The sequence below is a fragment of the Coregonus clupeaformis genome, chromosome 23, assembly GCF_020615455.1.
Source record: "Coregonus clupeaformis isolate EN_2021a chromosome 23, ASM2061545v1, whole genome shotgun sequence".
Lineage (NCBI taxonomy): Eukaryota > Metazoa > Chordata > Actinopteri > Salmoniformes > Salmonidae > Coregonus > Coregonus clupeaformis.
In genome coordinates, this window is record NC_059214.1 from 40,140,721 (window position 1) to 40,162,527 (window position 21,807).

Below are 21,807 nucleotides of genomic sequence, written 5' to 3' on the forward strand. Positions count from 1 at the left end.
AAAATATGATTATTTTCTTAATTTCACTGTTAGTCTACACCTGTTGTTTACGAAGCATGTGACGAATAAAATGTGATTTGATTTGAATAGAGTATCTTATGATAGGGGCCTTTGACAACTCTGACCACGTGTGTGTTTATTCTAATCAAATCAACCATAGTTTAAAACAGACATCATCTATAAATTCTGTATTTGTTGATGTCCAGCATGCATGTTGCAACCTCTGTTTTACCACAGAAGTAGGCCATAGGGATGGGTATATACTTCCATATAGAACATTCTGTAAATTGTTATATTGTCTAGACTCTATGGGTCTACACAAAGCAAAGAGACCATGTTACCGACATGGCATTGATATATCATTAAATTAATATGTGGTATGATCAAAGACTATGACATTTAAAAAAATATAAGATAAAGAGAATGCAAAAAAACAATTCTGTCATTGTAAGCATAATGCAGATTTGATATAATAGATACTGTATATCATCTTCTGACATTTTTTTGCACACACCAGACAGCATATGGCACATGACTAAACCCCTTTACTATGGACAAACAATTTGTTTACAATCCAATTAAATTCCCAAATTTCGTTTTGTATGATGTTTCAATGAATAGGCTACTACTGCATAATAACTATTCACAAAGCAAAGAGCTAGTGAAATTAAACTTCCTCGCTTTCGCCGGAACTATGGGAAGGATGTTGGGAAGGAAAGGTTGGGTTAAATGCGGAAATAAGACGCTCGCTGTGTAGGCTATAGTTGCAACCGGGGTGAGAGAAAATATGAGCACAAAACGCCTGCTATCTCGGGCGGCGCTTGAGTTCAGTCATGGATGATTCTGAAAATCACCTCATTTTCTCCGGCGCGTGGAACTGCTGAAGAAGTGTGCATTCTACCAATAGCGCAACAAAAAGGACAATCGGCTTTGTTTTGTTTTCGTCCCATTCTCTTTGTCAATCTATTGTTTTGAAAGAATGTGGTTGAATCCAGAGGAAGTTTTGCTGAAAAATGCACTGAAGCTTTGGGTTACCGAAAAATCTAACGATTTCTTCATTTTGCAGCGCAGAAGAGGGCATGGGGATTCAGGGGGGAAATTTACAGGTAATACGCCCCCTCCCATCTTCATCTCACTGTCTGTCGTCTGATTTCAGCAGCTTTGGCAGCCTATATGGATACACCAGTCTACGGGATACACTTACAACACAGTAACAACTAATTTATAAACGATGTTGCAACTTGCCATAACCGGGGCTACAATGTATCACTTTAAATAGGCTCAGGATTTTTACACAGCACTACTTGGGAAACAAGTGTTTTCTCCATATTTGGGGTCGTCAACACATGTGCCATGAAGCCTTGGCGCAGTAACGGGCAACTTTTTAATATATAGTATTTAGACTGTTTATTTTGTTTCAGGTCTTCTTTGATTTCTTTAATTTCGATACAATGTTTGTCTGATGATGAACCATGATAAGGTGCCACTTGGTCTTGTTTTTGTTTAATCATCATACATAACTGAACACATCAAGGACAGGAGGATAGAGAGTAGACATCTCATAAAAGGAACAATATAAAAACTTCCTGGCAATTGGTTATGGTTTACAGTATTTGCTTGTTTGTGGCCATGGTGAATGGTCAGATGGGGGTGAAAGGTCAGAAGAAGCCCTAGTTGTAATGGGGTTGGCGCTTCTTACAAAACCACACCATAGTATGTTTTGTTATATGAAGAGAAAAACAAGTACAATATCAAGTGGAAGAAGAAATCCATGATTCGATTAAGATAAAACATAAAAGCATCTGCAACCTCTATCACTCTGTGTCACTAGCTAAAATAACTTCTGCTTCCTATTTCACAAAGAGCACTTTGCTACAAGGAAATTGTTATTTATTTATATATATATAGGGTTTATTTTCTCTCAACGAGCACACTGTACATGTCCATTGTCCACAGCCATACAAACTCATTGAACCATATAAGCAGAACAAAATACATGATTTACAGTAGTTTAAGTTGGGACTTACAATGTAAGCACAGTGAAGTAAGCGGTTTGGTGACAAATACGTTTGTATTGCCAGGGTGTCATGGTTCAGAGCAGCAGATGGGCAGAGCTTATAGATGTGGTGTGGTTGGAATGGGCAGTGCTCCAGGAGAGGGTTATTTGTCAGGAGTTCTGTTTGTCTTCCATCCCTCTCCTCTTTTGTGGCGGGCGGTTGGGTGGGGGTGGGAATGCCAAACACTAGATAGTGATCTCATACCGACCAGACTGTAGCCTATTGAACGTAGTAAGCCTTGTCTTGCCTGCTGTGTGCTGATTACACATTTGACTGGCCAAATCATTAACAGACTGTTCTTGCTAACGTAATTTTTTATTGTAGTTGAGGGGCGCCGTGTTGCTGTTAGGACTGTTTTTACTAGCGCTCCTTAAATGCTCCATTCTGTTGAAAGGCCAGAATTAAAACTAGACAAGAGGGACTAGTGTTTGTAGAGAAGCATGACGGTGAATAGCAGTGGAGTTAAAGAGGGACTATGATGATGAGTGTAGGCTCTGTTACCTCAGGGTATTAGTGAGCATATCTGATGACTGGTGGGGATTACTGGATGTGTAAATTCTCCCTAAACACTAGTTCCAGGGTTCATTTAGCCTTCTAAACGCCTAGTAGATACAAATTAGTTAGGTCTGGATGGAAATTAAAAGCTTGGGGTAGAGTAGTGCAGCTTCTTTTGAACGTCAACTGGGGTGTCACTGTCAACCATATTGGATGGGATGTTAGGGTCTCTCTCTTAAGTTTGTAGTTTTTAGGCCATGGCTTTGGGGCTTCATATGTGAGGATTTGTGGGGAGGGGGTTTCCAATACAATACTATTAGCCATTGGTTCTAGTGGACCAATATAGTGACAAAGAGAAGAACAATACTTGTGTTGAGTCTCTCAATAGCTTGTAAGCCTATGTTATGCTCTCACATAATGTGGCCATTATGAGACCGTTAGCGACCGTAAGTGATACCAGTTTATGTCCTATATCAAGTCTGGCATCCAGTGCCAATCTTCTTCTGCTTGGCACCTCACTGTGGAATGTCTGGGTCTGTTATAGACATGGTAATGACTTTAGCCTTCTGGCATTATGTGGAATAGGTACCTTTGTGTCCCATCTGCTTAAAGGCACAATCTGTAAAACTTCCTGCTGTTCAACAGTCATTCCACTAATGATAACCATTGATTTTTGTAGAATATAACTTATTAATGCCTTATGAGCTTAGTACAACTGTCTTACCCTATGAAAATGTGATTTCAGTTTAAATGGGTTGGTATAATGTGGCCTCTCTCTCCCATACAGTGGGGGAAAAAAGTATTTAGTCAGCCACCAATTGTGCAAGTTCTCCCACTTAAAAAGATGAGAGAGGCCTGTAATTTTCATCATAGGCACACGTCAACTATGACAGACAAAATGAAAAAATAAATTCCAGAAAATCACATTGTAGGATTTTTAATGATTTTTTTGCAAATTATGGTGGAAAATAAGTATTTGGTCAATAACAAAAGTTTCTCAATACTTTGTTATATACCCTTTGTTGCCAATGACACAGGTCAAACGTTTTCTGTAAGTCTTCACAAAGTTTTCACACACTGTTGCTGGTATTTTGGCCCATTCCTCCATGCAGATCTCCTCTAGAGCAGTGATGTTTTGGGGCTGTCGCTGGGCAACACGGACTTTCAACTCCCTCCAAAGATTTTCTATGGGGTTGAGATCTGGAGACTGGCTAGGCCACTCCAGGACCTTGAAATGCTTCTTAGGAAGCCACTCCTTCATTGCCCGGGCGGTGTGTTTGGGATCATTGTCATGCTGAAAGACCCAGCCACGTTTCATCTTCAATGCCCTTGCTGATGGAAGGAGGTTTTCACTCAAAATCTCACGAGACATGGCCCCATTCATTCTTTCCTTTACACGGATCAGTCGTCCTGGTCCCTTTACAGAAAAACAGCCCCAAAGCATGATGTTTCCACCCCCATGTTTCACAGTAGGTATGGTGTTCTTTGGATGCAACTCAGCATTCTTTGTCCTCCAAACACGACGAGTTGAGTTTTTACCAAAAAGTTCTATTTTGTTCATCTGACCATATGACATTCTCCCAATCCTCTTCTGGATCATCCAAATGCACTCTAGCAAACTTCAGAGGGGCCTGGACATGTACTGGCTTAAGCAGGGGGACACGTCTGGCACTGCAGGATTTGAGTCCCTGGCGGCGTAGTGTGTTACTGATGGTAGGCTTTGTTACTTTGGTCCCAGCTCTCTGTAGGTCATTCACTAGGTCCCCCCGTGTGGTTCTGGGACTTCTGCTCACCGTTCTTGTGATCATTTTGACCCCACGGGGTGAGATCTTGCGTGGAGCCCCAGATCGAGGGAGATTATCAGTGGTCTTGTATGTCTTCCATTTCCTAATAATTGCTCCCACAGTTGATTTCTTCAAACCAAGCTGCTTACCTATTGCAGATTCAGTCTTCCCAGCCTGGTGCAGGTCTACAATTTTGTTTCTGGTGTCCTTTGACAGCTCTTTGGTCTTGGCCAAAGTGGAGTTTGGAGTGTGACTGTTTGAGGTTGTGGACAGGTGTCTTTTATACTGATAACAAGTTCAAACAGGTGCCATTAATAAAGGTAACGAGTGGAGGACAGAGGAGCCTCTTAAAGAAGAAGTTACAGGTCTGTGAGAGCCAGAAATCTTGCTTGTTTGTAGGTGACCAAATACTTATTTTCCACCATAATTTGCAAATAAATTCATTAAAAATCCTACAATGTGATTTTCTGGAAAAAATATTCTCAATTTGTCTGTCATAGTTGACGTGTACCTATGATGAAAATTACAGGCCTCTCTCATCTTTTTAAGTGGGAGAACTTGCACAATTAGTGGCTGACTAAATACTTTTTTTCCCCACTGTATGTCAAAGAGCTCATTGACATGTATGTGTTGTCAGATGGTATTTCTCAGTAATTTCCGGTCTCTTTCTGCTCTGGTCTGTCCAGGTCTTCTAGTGGGAGCTCTGGACTCAGTGCTGGACTCCAACGCCCGGGTCACACCGTTCCGTATCCTGCTACAGGTGCCTGGGTCACAGGTCAGCTGGACCATAGCTTGTGGTAAGCTCTCTGACATTTCTCTCCTTTACTTTCTATCTCTCTGATTCTCATATTTGTCTGTCTCTCTCTCTAGCTCTCTCTCTCTTTGTATCTATCTCTCTGACAGGTGTTGTATGTGTGTGTGTCTATGTGTTGTTATACAGGTGCTGCTGTCGGAGAGATGAACAGACATTGGGACTGGCTGGTCCAGAACCTACTCCACTCTCTCTCAGTGTTTGAGAACAAGGAGGATGTCGCTAGCTTCGTCAAAGGGAAAGTCAAGGTACTGTACTATTAGAATAAAACCTAATATAGACCTGTGATACACTGTAAATACTTTGTAGGCCAACTGTCAAAAACCACTGTATTCAACCTAATCTGACTCTCAACTGTTGCTCTCTCTCCTCCTGACTTTCTTTTCTATTTCTGTGTTTCTTGCTCTCTTTTTATTTTCTCTTCCTCTTTTCTCTTTCTCTCGTTACCCATTTATTTATCCTCCTCCCCCAGGGTCTGATAGCGGAGGAGGTAAGGGGGAAACAGGCGGCTCAGGAGGAGGAGCCTGAGAAGTTCCGGGAGGCGCTGCTGAAGTTTGAGCTATGTTTCGGCCTGCCCTCCTCAGAGAAGCTGGTCACCACCTACTCTTGCTGCTGCTGGAAGGGGCGGGTCCCCCGGCAGGGCTGGCTCTACCTCAGCATCAACCACATGGCCTTCTACTCCTTCCTGTTGGGAAAGGAAGGTCAGTCCCCTTAAATGCTCCCCCTTTCATTAGCACACAGAATAGCCCCAAGTCTGACTGATTGTGAACTGGTTGTGAACTTTGAACTGTTGTCCGCTTCTCTCTCCCTCAGTGAAGTTTGTGATCCCGTGGGCGGAGGTGACGAGGCTGGAGCGGGTCTCCACGGGCCTCATGACAGACATGGTGCGTGTGACAACGCGACGGTGCCAGCGAGACTTCTCCATGTTCCTGAGCCTGGATGAGGCGTTCGGGGTCATTGGTCAGCTGGCTGACATTGCCCTGCGACGCCTGCTGGACAGCGAAGGCCTGGAGCTGGACCGAGTCCTCCAGCAGTCCTCCAACATCACCAAGAGGTCAGAGGGCAATGCAGAAAAAGTTAAATAAAGTTGTATCGTATTGTAGTGTAAAGGAGGGCAGGGTATTTTGTGTGGTTGTATCATTCGCTTTGTTCAGATTCAAATAATCTGAGAGGATTGTATTGGATCAGTTGCTTGCCTGATTAATCAGTTTGATAAACAGTAATTTAATAAGGTTATCTCATTCTTATCTGTTTTGGTCAAAAGAGACCTCATCAAGCGCTTCCTGAAAACCCCTGATATCTTAACTAATTTACTTCCCTCTAGTTTCTGACCATCCTCTATAACCATAGCATCATAGTGCAACTGATCTTCCTTTGAGCCGAGAGGGACGTTCAGTCATGTTCTTCAGACAGACATTATATGACGCTGATGAGCTCAGAAAGACTTGTAAATAGCTAGACTTTGCCCCTAGGTGTTTCAGCCGTAACAGGAATACAGCATATCGTGTTACAGTCTATGGGGAAAATAAACATATTTTTTTACAATGTTCCTTCCTTCTACTGCCTGTATTTTGGGTTCCGGCTGGTCTCAGAACAGTTGTGTAGTGATTGATGGGCCGTGTTCCACTACACAGCACTGTTTACCATACGCTATAAATCAATGTTTGTCTCAGTGTGACTGGAAGGCCCTTCAGCTCTATCCTGTGGGAAATTATACCTTCGCTTGGAGAGGTAGCTCATAAATACACCCCTTTTCTTCTGTCAGTCTTAGTTCTGTGTGTGCGTGTGTATGTGTACGTAGTGCATTCACCATAACATTAACCACCATAACTACCCCGTACCCCTGCACATTGACTCGGTACTGGTAACCCTTGTATATAGCCTCGTTATTGTTAATTTATTGCGTTACTATTTTTCCTTTAGTTTAATTAGCAAATAATAATTATTATAATATTTATTTTTCGCCCCAATTTTGTGATATCCAATTGCGATCTTGTCTCATCGCTGCAACTCCCCAACGGGCTCGGGAGAGGCGAAGGTCGAGTCATGTGTCCTCCGAAACATGACCTGCCAAACCGCGCTCCTTAACACCCACACGCTTAACGCGGAAGCCAGCTGCACCAATGTGTCGGAGGAAACACTGTTCAACTGACGACCGAAGTCAGCCTGCAGGCACCCGGCCCGCAACAAGAAGTCGCTAGGGCACGATGAACCAAGTAAAGCCCCCCCGGGCAAACCCTCCCCTAACCCAGACGATGCTGGGCCAATTGTGCGCCGCCCTATGGGACTTCCGGTCACAGCCGGATGTGACACAGCCTGGGATCGAACCCGGGTCTGTAGTGACGCCTCAAGCACTGCGATGCAGTGCCTTAGACCTCTGTGCCACTCGGGAGGCCCCAATTTCTTTCTTAATTACTTAAAAAATCAAAATCTGAATTATTGGTTAAGGGCTAGTAAGTAAGCATTTCATGGTAAGGTCTGCGCCTCTTGTATTTGGCGCATGTGACAAATAAGATTTGATTTGAAAACAGCGAGTTTCTATCGCCGTTTTTTAAATGTTTAAACTTTTGATGATGTCATTGAGTAGAACTAAATGTAGAAATACGCCATTTTCACATATGTAGATAATGAAAATGAGGTTGACAAGTGGTGGAATTGCCTTTTAGTGTTTCTTATCCTGTCTCTCAGTCAGAAATGTCTGGGTCACCAAAGGCAACAAGGCCATGAGGATTCACCCTCAATCTCTCTTTTACTCTCTCCCTCTCTCTATCCTGGAAGGGAATTCCTAGCTGTCACTCATTTACAACAGAACGTTTCACTGTTTGGGTCATACTCTACCTCTTCCCCCCTGCCAGCTAAGTATCTCTTTCTGAGTGTCCCTCCAACTCTTCCCCCTCAGGGTTCTGGAGGAGCAGGCGTTGAGGGCGTATGTCCTGGCTCTATTTCGGCTACCGCGGGGCGAACGTCTTCAGGAGGTGGCGCTGTGTTCAGTGTGGACGCCCCATGCCCGCTGTCACACGGCAGGAACGCTCTACACCACCGACAGCTACCTATGCTTCGCCAGCCGAGAGGAGGGCCAATGCAGCCTGCTTATCTCTCTCTCAGAGGTACCCCTAGTACCATACTGCAGTGCCTCCCTATTTGATTTATAGAAAGGTCTCACACAAAAAGCCCTCACAAGTTCCCCTAGCCTAGCTCTTACAGTTAATCCAGCCTTCCCAAAGGAGAGCCTTTATCAGTGTACAGTCGTGGTCAAAAGTATTGGTCTTCACAAAGTTTGCTGCTTCAGTGTTTTTAGATATTTTTGTCAGATGTTACTATGGTATACTGAAGTATAATTACAAGCATTCCATAAGTGTCAAAGGCTTTTATTGACAATTACATTAAGTTTATGCAAAGAGTCAATATTTGCAGTGTTGACCCTTCTTTTTCAAGACCTCTGCAATCCGCCCTGGCATGCTGTCAATTAACTTCTGGGCCACACCCTGACTGATGGCAGCCCATTCTTGCATAATCAATGCTTGGAGTTTGTCAGAATTTGTGGGTTTTTGTTTGTCCACCCACCTCTTGAGGATTGACCACAAGTTCTCAATGGCATTAAGGTCTGGGGAGTTTCCTGGCCATGGACCCAAAATGTCGATGTTTTGTTCCCCGAGCTACTTAGTTATCACTTTTGCCTTATGGCAAGGTGCTCCATCATGCTGGAAAAGGCATTGTTCGTCACCAAACTGTTCTTGGATGGTTGGAAGAAGTTGCTCTCGGAGGATGTGTTAGTACCATTCTTTATTCATGGCTGTGTTCTTAGGCAAAATTGTGAGTGAGCCCACTCCCTTGGCTGAGAAGCAACCCCACACGTGAATGGTCTCAGGATGCTTTACTGTTGGCATGACACAGGACTGATGGTAGCGCTCACCTTGTCTTCTCCGGACAAGGTGTTTTCCGGATGCCCCAAACAATCGGAAAGGGGATTCATCAGAGAAAATTACTGTACCCCAGTCCTCAGCAGTCCAATCCCTTTACCTTTTGCAGAATATCAGTCTGTCCCTGATGTTTTTCCTGGAGAGAAGTGGCTTCCTCTCTGCCCTTCTTGACACCAGGCCATCCTCCAAAAGTATTTGCCTCACTGTGCATGCAGATGCACTCACACCTGCCTGCTGCCATTCCTGAGCAAGCTCTGCACTGGTGGTGCCCCGATCCCGCAGCTGAATCAACTTTAGGAGACGGTCCTGACACTTGCTGGACTTTCTTGGGCGCCCTGAAGCCTTCTTCACAACAATTGAACCTCTCTCCTTGAAGTTCTTGATGATCCGGAAATTGTTGATTTAGGTGCAATCTTACTAGCAGCAATATCCTTGCCTGTGAAGCCCTTTTTGTGCAAAGCAATGATGACGGCACGTGTTTCCTTGCAGGTAACCATGCTTAACAGAGGAAGAACAATGATTTCAAGCACCACCCTCCTTTTAAAACTTCCAGTCTGTTATTCTAACTCAATGAGCATGACAGAGTGATCTCCATCCTTGTCCTCGTCTACACTCTCACCTGTGTTAACGAGAGAATCACTGACATGATGTCAGCTGGTCCTTTTGTGGCAGGGCTGAAATGCAGTGGAAATGTTTTTTTGGGAATAAGTTCATTTTCATGGCAAATAGGGACTTTGCAATTAATTGCAATTCTTCTGATCACTCTTCATAACATTCTGGAGTATGTGCAAATTGCCATCATAAAAATTGAGGCAGCAGACTTTGTGAAAATTAATATTTGTGTCATTCTCAAAACTTTTGACCACGACTGTAGTGCAGTGTATTTTGTGCTAGAGGTGGTGTATTTTGGAGGGGTGGTGTATTTTGGCTTCTCAAACAGACTATGTTGACGCTGCTTCTCTACTGGTTAAAGTGTAACGCTGGTGGAATGTAGCGACTGCTGTTTACACTGTACACGTGTTGTTGGAAGTGTTAGAGTTTACACCTTTAGCTTTACCATGGTTATCTACATTATATACCAGTCAGTCATATATCAAGCTATATATAGATGTATGTATGGCTCTGCTATACATAAAAGCTATTCATAGTTTATTACTGTGTTATTACTGTTTTACAAGTAAATAGCGCTACAGTAATTTCTTTGGCTGTTCACCTCTGACCCCTGTCTCCTCCTGTTTTATTGTCAGGTGATCTCCATAGAGAAGGCGGAGAGCACCAGCCTGCTGCCCAACCCAGTGATCGTCAGCGTGAGGAGTAAGAAGGCCTTCCAGCTGATGGAGCTGCAGGACAGAGACAGCCTGGTGGACAGCCTGACATCACGCCTCAGATCCCTGCAGTGGAAACACTCCATGTTCCGCAGCAAGAAATCTCTGGTATGCTACAGCTACACTACCAACCGCTAAATGTCTGTTGTCAATTACACACATCATATCTCATGGTGATGCCCAACAGGCCTAGTCCACGAAGTAGAATTACTTCATTGTGTATATTTGACTAATTCTGGTGTTTGGCTGCTCCAGACCTCTTCGTCTCCCTACTACACCTTCTACTATGACACCATGTACTGTGACGGGGAGGAGATCGAGGAGAGACCACTACGTCAAACAGTGAACACAGAGGCTCTGATGGCATGCTACCATCACTCTCAACCTGACCCCAACAACAGCACGGCTGTGAGTATGGAAACTAGCGCACCATTGGCTGTAGCCCTAATATGAATAGGGCCTCTATTATTATGGTGTTTAGATAGCAGATACAGTGGGGAAAAAAAGTATTTAGTCAGCCACCAATTGTGCAAGTTCTCCCACAAAAAGATGAGAGAGGCCTGTAATTTTCATCATAGGTACACGTCAACTATGACAGACAAATTGAGGGAAAAAAATCCAGAAAACCACATTGTAGGATTTCTAATGAATTTATTTGCAAATTATGGTGGAAAATAAGTATTTGGTCACCTACAAACAAGCAAGATTTCTGGCTCTCACAGACCTGTAACTTCTTCTTTAAGAGGCTCCTCTGTCCTCCACTCGTTACCTGTATTAATGGCACCTGTTTGAACTTGTTATCAGTATAAAAGACACCTGTCCACAACCTCAAACAGTCACACTCCAAACTCCACTATGGCCAAGACCAAAGAGCTGTCAAAGGACACCAGAAACAAAATTGTAGACCTGCACCAGGCTGGGAAGACTGAATCTGCAATAGGTAAGCAGCTTGGTTTGAAGAAATCAACTGTGGGAGCAATTATTAGGAAATGGAAGACATACAAGACCACTGATAATCTCCCTCGATCTGGGGCTCCACGCAAGATCTCACCCCGTGGGGTCAAAATGATCACAAGAACGGTGAGCAAAATCCCAGAACCACACGGGGGACCTAGTGAATGACCTGCAGAGAGCTGGGACCAAAGTAACAAAGCCTACCATCAGTAACACACTACGCCGCCAGGGACTCAAATCCTGCAGTGCCAGACGTGTCCCCCTGCTTAAGCCAGTACATGTCCAGGCCCGTCTGAAGTTTGCTAGAGTGCATTTGGATGATCCAGAAGAGGATTGGGAGAATGTCATATGGTCAGATGAAACCAAAATATAACTTTTTGGTAAAAACTCAACTCGTCGTGTTTGGAGGACAAAGAATGCTGAGTTGCATCCAAAGAACACCATACCTACTGTGAAGCATGGGGGTGGAAACATCATGCTTTGGGGCTGTTTTTCTGCAAACGGACCAGGACGACTGATGCGTGTAAAGGAAAGAATGAATGGGGCCATGTATTGTGAGATTTTGAGTGAAAACCTCCTTCCATCAGCAAGGGCATTGAAGATGAAACGTGGCTGGGTCTTTCAGCATGACAATGATCCCAAACACACCGCCCGGGCAACGAAGGAGTGGCTTCGTAAGAAGCATTTCAAGGTCCTGGAGTGGCCTAGCCAGTCTCCAGATCTCAACCCCATAGAAAATCTTTGGAGGGAGTTGAAAGTCTGTGTTGCCCAGCGACAGCCCCAAAACATCACTGCTCTAGAGGAGATCTGCATGGAGGAATGGGCCAAAATACCAGCAACAGTGTGTGAAAACCTTGTGAAGACTTACAGAAAACGTTTGACCTGTGCCATTGCCAACAAAGGGTATATAACAAAATATTGAGAAACTTTTGTTATTGACCAAATACTTATTTTCCACCATAATTTGCAAATAAATTCATTAAAAATCCTACAATGTGATTTTCTGGATTTTCTTTCCTCATTTTGTCTGTCATAGTTGACGTGTACCTATGATGAAAATTACAGGCCTCTCTCATCTTTTTAAGTGGGAGAACTTGCACAATTGGTGGCTAACTAAATACTTTTTTCCCCCACTGTACCATAATAATGGTGGCTGCAGCAATATGAGGACTACATTAGCCAATGTGTTTTCAGTCTAGGCTTGATGTTTAGCATTGCGAATTAGGACTGTTTTAGGGTTTAGCTTGGTTGCCAGTTTCTAGTTGAAGCAGGGTGATTCTTGAGCATTCTCTCCAGTGGATCTATATTAAATACAATTATTAGCTAATCACACCATTTTAGTATGTCATAAATTTGAGGATTCCATAGAAAATTTGGTGTATCTAAATCTAATTTAGTGTCTAAGCATTTCGCTGCACCTGCTATAACATCTGCTAAACCGTGTACATGACCAATAAACTTTGATTTATTTGATCCAAAGTGTATTGGTTTTAGTCAATTTAAATGAAGGTAAATAACATTGTGAGCAAAATGATTAATCATATCAGTTTAGTAAATTATTTTTAAAGGTTTGAGGATCTTAGATTTGAGCATTTATGGCCTCCATTTCAGAAAATACTAATTTACCTAAATTGTCTAATTGGTGTTACCATAATTCATGTTACTACTCCTACTGGTCGCACAATGTTATCATAATATAACAAAAATATTTAAAGTTATTAAGCTACCATATTCGTTGATTTAGGGTGGGAGGATGTACCCGCATACATAAAAAACAAATGCCACTGTAATTCAGGAATGACACAGCAACTCCTTTGTTGTTGTCATACCAAAAATGTAGTAGACTGAATCAGAAACAGACTGGAAACCAGGGTATGCTAAATGTGATATAGTGGCAGGTCTGGGATGAGGTTGTGACTCTGTACATCTCTTCTATTATTTACACATATTGATCTCTGTTCTCCCCCTGGCTGGCACCCTGGGTAACTTGACCTCCTAATACAGGCCACGGCTATTGTGGTTAATAGTGCTGAGAATGTGCTTACAGTACTATACTCGGTTTGCTGAAGGTTGTGTGTGTGTGTCCTGTAGACCATGGAGCAGGTGAAAGAGCGTCTGTGGGATGACCACTTCTCGGAGTACGGTCGAGGCGTCCACATGTTCCGCACAGAGAAGATCCAGAAGCTGGTTGCCATGGGGATACCAGAGTCGCTACGGGGAGAGCTATGGATGACCTTCTCTGGTGAGGGGCGGTGGAGTCTGAGGTCATTGGTTACTATAACAACAGGCCAAATACACTACATGACCAAAATCATGGGCATTAATATGGAGTTGGTCCACCCCTTTGCTGCTATAACAGCCTCCACTCTTCTGGGAAGGCTTTCCACTAGATGTTGGAACATTGCTGCGAGGACTTGCTTCCATTCAGCCACGAGCATTAGTGAGGTCGGGCACTGATGTTGGGCGATTATGCCTGGCTCGCAGTCGACGTTCCAATTCATCCCAAAGGTGTTCGATGGCGTAGAGGTCAGGGCTCTGTGCAGGCCAGTCAAGTTTTTCCACACCGATCTCGACAAACCATTTCTGTATGGACCTCGCATTGTCATGCTGAAACAGGAAAGGGCCTTCCCAAACTGTTGCCAAAAAGTTGGAAGCACAGAATTGTCTAGAATGTCATTGTATGCTGTAGCGTTAAGATTTCCCTTCACTGGAACTAAGGGGCCTAGCCCAAACCATTGAAAAACAGCCCCAGACCATTATTCCTCCTCCACCAAACTTTACAGTTGGCACTATGCATTCGGGCAGGTAGCGTTCTCCTGGAATCCGCCAAACCCAGATTCGTCCATCGGACCGCCAGATGGTGAAGCGTGATTCATCACTCCGGAGAACGCGTTTCCACTGCTCCAGAGTTCAATGGCTGCAAACTTTACACCACTCCAGCCGACGCTTGGCATTGTGCATGATGTTCTTAGGCTTGTGTGCGGCTGCTCGGCCATGGAAACCCATTTCATGAAGCTCCCGACGAACAGTTATTGTGCTGACGTTGCTTCCAGAGGTAGTTTGGAACTCGGTAGTGAGTGTTGCAACCGAGGACAGATGATTTTTACACGCTACGTACTTCAGCACTTGGCTGTCTCGTTCTATGAGCTTGTGTGGCCTACCACTTCGGGGCTGAGTTGTTGTTGCTCCTAGACGTTTCCACTTCACAATAACACTTACAGTTGACTGGGGCAGCTCTGACCTGCTGACTTGTTGGAAAGGTGGCATCCTATGACGGTGCCACGTTGAAAGTCACTGAGCTCTTCAGTAAGGCCATTCTACTGTCAATGGTTGTCTATGGAGATTGCATGGCTGTGTGCTCGATTTTATACACCTGTCAGCAACGGGTGTGGCTGAAATAGCCGAATCCACTCATTTGAAGGGTTGTCCAAATACTTTTGTATATATAGTGGATATTTAATGGTGGGGTTATGGTTAGGGTAGATATTTATATATCCCCAAAGGAGGGAGAGAGAGTGCTGTTTTGTGCTCTGCTCGACTGCCTACTTTTAGTTTCCTTCCTGTGTACTGTACCATGCCTAGCAATTCTAGTATGTGCCATTTTATATTTTAGAGTTTGTGGAGTGGCTTTTACCTTTTTTAGAATCAGAAGTCTCGATGCAACATTGTAGAGTCGATTCTCGGGGACCCTACTTTGCCATAACTGTTAGCATCAGAGTTAATGTAATATGGAATCCAGAGCAGCAGGATTTAGTGGGCATACAAATAACTCCAATGAAAACAAGCAATTAGGCCTGTGAGCACCCTGCACCAGAAACAGACAGGCAACCGATTGTGGCTTCACCACTCACTGGGATAGAACTGTTTTCTTTGGCCCCATATCAAACTGTCCTAGGTCCATGTTTACTCCCTCTCAATTGTCTGAAAGCATCCTTTCACATCCTAGAGGGGGAGTCAACAAAGGGAAAGAGCTAGTAAAAAATAAAAAAGCCTTGTCCCAAATCAATCTCAGTTAACCCAGAACTAAAGTCTTGCATAATTGGTCAGATGCTTGTAGTCTGTCCATGAGAGATTAGTCCCAAAGTAACCCCTACCTTTTTGGTGTTTGCAGATCTGAAGGAACCGGATAGGTGATTTATCCATTCCTTTTAGATCGAAAGGAAAGGGATAGGGGATGTTGTCTGACCAGGCCTTCATGTAAGTGGTTATATGCTGTTGCTGTGTAACACTGACACCATTCCCCTTGGAAACGCAGATGCCTCGTCAGAGTTGTCATCCCACCCAGACTACTACTCGGGGCTAGTGACGGAGTCTATGGGGCAAAGCAGTCTGGCCACGGAGGAGATCGAGAGAGACCTGCACCGCTCGCTGCCCGACCACCCTGCCTTCCAGAACGTCACGGGCATCGCGGCGCTGCGCCGCGTCCTCACCGCATATGCCCACCGCAACCCCAAGATTGGCTACTGCCAGGTAAGGTACCCACCACCATACAGTATGTCACAATGTGTGCACACGTGTACATTCTACTGTATAGTGTGTCCAGTGTCCATAACCATAACCATACAGTTACAGACAGTATAACTGACTGCCTGTCTGTCTTTCTAGTCAATGAATATCCTGGCATCTGTGCTGCTGCTGTACACTAAAGAGGAGGAGGCCTTCTCACTGCTAGTGGCTGTGTGTGAGAGGATGCTACCTGACTACTTCAACCGCAGAGTCATAGGTGAGAGGTCAAACTGACCTGTATAGGTTTACCACTGCTACTGCTATTGTTACTACAGTACTTTTACTACAGCGATGGTTTGTTTACTTCAGCTAGTACTGTACATTAGAGAAGTACTATCAAAGACACAGCAGAGAGACTCTATCAGTACACATACATTTTCCTGTAGTGCTGTTCTGGTGTTTAGGTGATTTGAATGTGGTTTCGTTGTGGCATGTTTATTCTGTCAGGCCAATGGAGCCAACAATAACCAAAGGCTTTCTTTAGCCACCATGAAGCGTGTGCTGAAACACAAGCTAATTTCCTCTGCTTTGTTTTGCTATTTATTTATGCCGCATATGAAATGCCTTGAAATGAAATGCCTTCAAAGTAATTTCCTCTTCCTTTACCTGTTCTGTCTGAATGAGTGTCTGGCCTGTTCTGCTTTGAAATGACAGTTGTTTACTTATTCGCCTTAGAAAATAGATTGTTAATCTCCAGGCAACTTCCTGGTTCAAATAGTCTTTAAAATAGAATTTATCTGGGATAATTCACAATGAGTATACATCATGAGTATGCACTCACAGTATATCCATACGACCAAAATCCATTTCCCTTTGTGGGATAAAAAATATATAGAATTTTATACTTCTATATGTGTGTTTATCTATAATATAGATTTTCACGTGTGTTTGCAGGTGCTCAGGTGGACCAGTCAGTGTTTGAGGAGCTGATCCGGGATCGTCTTCCCGAGCTGGCCGAGCACATTCCCGACCTCTCCCCCCTCTCTTCCATCTCCCTGTCCTGGTTTCTCACCCTGTTCCTCAGCGTGCTTCCCTTCCGCAGCGCTGTCTGTGTGGTAGACTGCTTCTTCTTTCACGGCATCAAAGCCATCTTCCAGCTGGGGCTAGCTGTGCTGGATGCTAACGCTACGGCGCTGTGTGCTAGTGCAGATGACGGCCAGGCCCTCATGATCCTCACTGGGTAATGCTAGACAAGATTGGCCAACCCTAATGTGTGGGATGTTTATAGTTAATCAGGCCTTTTATTTTCACTCTTGGCTCTGTCTGCAGTTTTCTGGACCAGGTGAAGTACGATGAAGATCCGTCTCCCCCTGCCACTCACCCTCTCTCGTCTCAGAGTGGGGAGGAGGAGGGCAGCCTGCCTGTAGAACAACATACCCTGATCACTGACCTCATTGCTGACTCCTATGAGGTAAGACAGCACTGCAATACTCCCTCCACACCACCAGAGGGTTGTGGTGACAGTGTGGAGCTGATGTTTGTTCTCGTTGTGTGTTCTGTCTTGTCAGAAATTTGGAGACCTGACGGTGAGACAAATAGAGAAGTTGCGATGCAGACACCGGATCCAGGTTCTCCAAGCACACGAGGACACCACCAAGGAGAATGCGGTGGTTCTCTCATTTCACATAAACGGTCACACGCATGCATGAAATACACCATGACCAAAGGTTGAAACCTTACACTTTTCCTCTCCAAAATGCTCTGACCCTTCCCCTCTCTCTCTGTGTATTTAGCTCAGGGTGGTGACCCCAGATGTCTCTCTCTCCCCTGAAAACCTGGCTGATGTCTACGACCTCTTCAGGGTACTTCAGCTCAATTCAACACACCTTCATTTATCTCCCCAGGACCGCTAAGAAAGCCATTGCCAGAATACAATAATAACATCCTCCACTTATAGTCCAACTGTACAACAATACTTCTGTTTCTGTTTGTCTTATAGACAGAGCACTTCATCAACCTGTACTGGGGCGATGGGGGCACCACAGTGGCCCTCCAGCACCATGACCCAGGCCGGCCCTATGTGGAGCAGTACAGAGTGGACCGGGCCCAGTTTAAGAGCCTGTACATGCTGCTGGTTCCCTGGCTTTGTGGCCTCCATACTGACACTGTGGCCCACCGGACCTTCACACTACTGGACCAGGACAGAGACTCACTCATCACCTTCAGAGAGTTCGCTGGGTGGCTGGGTATGTGAACGAGTGTTTGTGTGTGAGAGAGAAAGTAAGAGAGGGAGGGGGTGTGTATTTAAAAGAGGGAGAGTGAGTGAGTGTGCGTATGCCTGAAGAGAGACTTTGTGGGAAATATGAGTTTGTGTGCGTGACTGTGTGCCTGCAAGTGTATACAAATACCAAGAAAACATACACCATGCTATCTCACATCCAAGTCCCCTTGTAAGGCATATCATTCATGAACATTGGAAACCTGCCCACTATGCTTTTATGGGCATTTGGAATTCAGCCCACAAAGCTTTTATGGGAATCAATATCCAGCCAAGGCTTTTAGGAGATGTTGTGTACAGTACAGTGGAGGACTGAAGTAGAGGAAGATTAAGATTATGTAAATTCACCTCTTAAATTCACACACATCTGAAGGGCTCCCTCTGTGGTCCTCTATCATTCAGTATAAACACTAACCTATAATTTACTGACAGTATAAGCACTAACCTTTCATTATTGACACACATTGTGATTTAAGGCCAATGACAATTCTGTGTGTGTGTGTCTCTCTGTTTCAGATACGCTATACTGTGTGGAACTGAATGAGAAGGTCAGACTACTGTATCGTTTGCACATACCTCCAGGTGGGTCACATAGCTTTCCTATGGTGTTTTTGCTTCTTTCATGTACTTTAGTTGGACATGCAATTATCTTTAAATAACATGTGCACTTTGTGACAACTGCTGATGTAAAAAGGACTTTATAAAATAGATTTGATTGATGAATTAACTAGAGATTAACATTCTTCATAATGCGACTGTTTCCTGTAGCTCTGACTGAGAGTGAGGATGACCCGTCTCCACTGAAGAGCCCTCTGCTGTCAACTACCAGACCACTCCATGTAGAGCTGCCCAATGGTAAGTATTCACACACTGTTCTAGGTTCACATTTACAGCACATGTCTGTTTAGATTATCACATTGATGTAGCTCCTGATGTGTGTGTTCGTGTTGAAGGGGAGATAAGAGACTTTCAGGAGCAGTTGAAGCAGATGCTGAAAGACCTGGCTAAAGAGAAGGAGAAGGATGTGGAGCAACCTTTACCTCCAATGAACCAGGTACATACAATTAAAAAAGGAATTCAATTAGGAATCTATTAAACAAAGAGTAATTGAAAGGTACTAAGTAGGCCTCCCGAGTGGCGCAGCGGTCTAAGGCACTGCTTGAGGCGTCACTACAGACCCGGGTTCGATCCCAGGCTGTGTCACAACCGGCCATGACTGGGAGTCCCATAGGGCAGCACACAATTGGCCCAGCGTCGTCCGGGTTAGGGGAGGGTTTGGCCAGGGGGGCTTTACTTGGCTTATCGCGCTCTAGCGACTCCTTGTGGCAGGCCAGGCGCCTGCAGGCGGACTTCGGTAGTCCTTTGAATGGTGTTTCCTCCGACACATTGGTGCAGGCGGGTGTTAAGAAGCGCGGTTAGGCGGGTCATGCTTCAGAGGACGCATGACTCTAACTTCGCCTCTCCCGAGCCTGTTGGGGTGTTGCAGTAATGAGTCAAGATTGTAATTGGATCGCAATTGGATATCCCGAAATTGGGGAGAAAAAAGGGGCAATAAAAAAATTAATAAAGGTATAAACTTGTATTATTGTTTTCTACAGAGGGAGTTCATCCAGTTCTGTAAGACCCTCTACAGCATGTTCCATGGCAACCCAGACGAGAACGAGCTCTTCCAGGCCATCGCTACAGTGACCAGCCTGGTGCTGCAGATCGGCGAGGTCGACCACCGCAGCCGCTGCTCGGGGTCAGAGGTCAGCAGCGAGGGTGGGGCCGGAGACGAAGTAGAGGACGATCACAAGGAGGGGAGTCAAGAAGACCACCCTGTCTTCAGCACCAAAGAAGAAGAAGGAGGAGGAGGAGAGAGGAAGGAGGGGACCAGCAAGAGTTCAGGGTCTGAGAGTCAGAGCGAGTGGACGGTCAGCTACGCTCAGATCCTGGCCTCTCTCCTCACAGAACAGCAGTTGGTCAACTTCTTTGAGAAACCGATGGACCTGTCAGCAAAGGTAGCTGAGGCAAAAGTGAAACAGTACCATGAAAGGGCTGGTCTGCTTATGCTCCAGCAAGGGACCAGCTGATTTCAACATGACCAACAGAACATAGAACCTCGATGTGAGAACCACAGTGTAACCCAATACTGGGCTTCCAATCTAGTTTCTTGTCTAGCTGTCCAGGCACCTTTGTCCCCAATAAGTTGCCGGTGTCCGTGTCCTCCGTCTTACAAGGATGAGTGGGTACCAAGAGTCCGTATGTGCCTATATTGAGTTGTAGGTATGGAAAATGTATGCACTCACTAACTGTAAGTCGCTCTGGATAAAAGCGTCTGCTAAATGACTAAAATGTAAATGTAAATGTAGGTCTGTCGAGCACAAGGGAGAAGTAATGTAGATGTGTAGGTCTTCCTCTCCTGATGTAGCCGTGGAGAAATGTGGCCTTGTCTTTTGGGATCAACAACTGTTTAAAAGCAGGTTTACCAAAACCAGAGGCTGCCGAGACATGTATGATAATCAAGAAACTACATGATGTATCAGTCATAATCATATATACTACTGTGAGAATGTCCCATGCACTACATGACACACAGCACCATGAAAATGAATATTTTATTTTTTGTTGCTCAGTATTTATAGACAAGTTTTCATTCTGCTTCATCCGGTCTATGAAATGGGAACAAACTAATATGCCCAGTTTTAGTGAAATTTTATTTGACTTTACATTGGCTGCCTGGTTGGTGATACTTGTTTTGTTTGCCATATTGTCCAATCAGGTAGAGCAGACAAGTGTTCTTTTCTGACCAAATATTTTTTGCCTGTATGCCTGCAGTGTATCATTTTGGCAAGCTTTTTATATATAGCCCAAGGAGTCAAGGACATTTAACTGCCAAATGTTTGTCATACAATAATGGACATTGGAATCTTGCCTTTGTATGCGACACATTGAAAATATGCACCTAGATCTTTTGTCAAATCACATTCGTCACTGTTTACAGCAGGTATAAAAGGTGCAGCGAAATGCTTGTGCTAGCTCCCTCAACAATGCAGTACATTAATCAATAATGTTTGTTGTATTGATTGAATGCATTTTGTTATTTTAAGAACTCTTATTTTAGGTGTTCTAAAACTGGTTGGGCCTTATTATTCTACCAAGCATATTTCTTCATTCAAGCCTTAAGTGTAAGTGACCAGTATTATATTATAGACTAAAGTCCTACACACCTTCTCAAAATACTAGATACTAGACAAACGAAACTGCTGTGCCTCAGATTTAGTTGAATAAGTCTTCTATACAGAACTTGATTTTGCAATTTAAAATCAGTGGTTGCTGTAAATTGAGGTTTGGGTTATTCCAGAACCAGACTGACGCCTTCCAATTGACTACAGATGCACCTTTGATTTTGAAATGTTATTTGTAGTGCACACTCACAAGTTCACTTGACGTGCATTATCACAAATCGGGCCATTTATCACTTTAACTTATCAATTTAATATCTGCTGCAGAATATCAGACATGGATTGTTTGTAAATCATTAAAACCATTTTTGCATCCTTATCTTATTCAGTGTATTACAAAGACTGATTCACCAAGGAGATTGAAGACCCTCGAAAGCACATTGTGTAATGCAATGTGGCTGAAGTAAACATATGCTTTTATATCCAAACACTAATCAGACACTTGCTCTAGAAAGAAAATTAAATATAATTTAATGCAATTGCTCCATCAATAATCCCAGTTAGTGATTGCAT

General features: G+C 44.1%; 1 protein-coding gene across 2 annotated transcripts; it reads left to right on the forward strand.

The window, feature by feature from the left end:
- Window positions 1-746: 746 nt before the first annotated feature.
- On the forward strand, window positions 747-21,613 carry LOC121536959 (TBC1 domain family member 8-like). Of its 2 annotated transcripts, none has more exons than XM_045206701.1 (20): window positions 747-1,106; window positions 5,023-5,133; window positions 5,277-5,395; window positions 5,620-5,848; window positions 5,961-6,201; window positions 8,047-8,254; window positions 10,315-10,500; window positions 10,648-10,800; window positions 13,438-13,588; window positions 15,602-15,816; window positions 15,952-16,069; window positions 16,747-17,032; window positions 17,122-17,263; window positions 17,361-17,459; window positions 17,586-17,654; window positions 17,792-18,038; window positions 18,587-18,652; window positions 18,839-18,925; window positions 18,997-19,124; window positions 19,669-21,613. In XM_045206701.1, exons 1-20 carry the CDS (start codon window positions 980-982, stop codon window positions 20,140-20,142), a joined length of 3,456 nt encoding a protein of 1,151 aa, XP_045062636.1. In that variant the 5' UTR covers window positions 747-979; the 3' UTR covers window positions 20,143-21,613. The 2 variants fall into 2 exon arrangements, with proteins under 2 accessions (XP_045062636.1, XP_041700565.2); XM_041844631.2 differs by having other exon boundaries at window positions 19,024-19,124.
- The last annotated feature ends 194 nt before the right edge of the window (window positions 21,614-21,807 follow it).

Bases quoted from the DNA above. Each gene is read 5' to 3' on its own strand.
- LOC121536959 (XM_045206701.1), top strand. From the start codon at position 980: ATGTGGTTGAATCCAGAGGAAGTTTTGCTGAAAAATGCACTGAAGCTT. The intron at 6,202-8,046 runs GTCAGAGGGCAA...CTTCCCCCTCAG, and splicing joins TCCTCCAACATCACCAAGAG to GGTTCTGGAGGAGCAGGCGT. The intron at 10,501-10,647 runs GTATGCTACAGC...TGGCTGCTCCAG, and splicing joins TCCGCAGCAAGAAATCTCTG to ACCTCTTCGTCTCCCTACTA.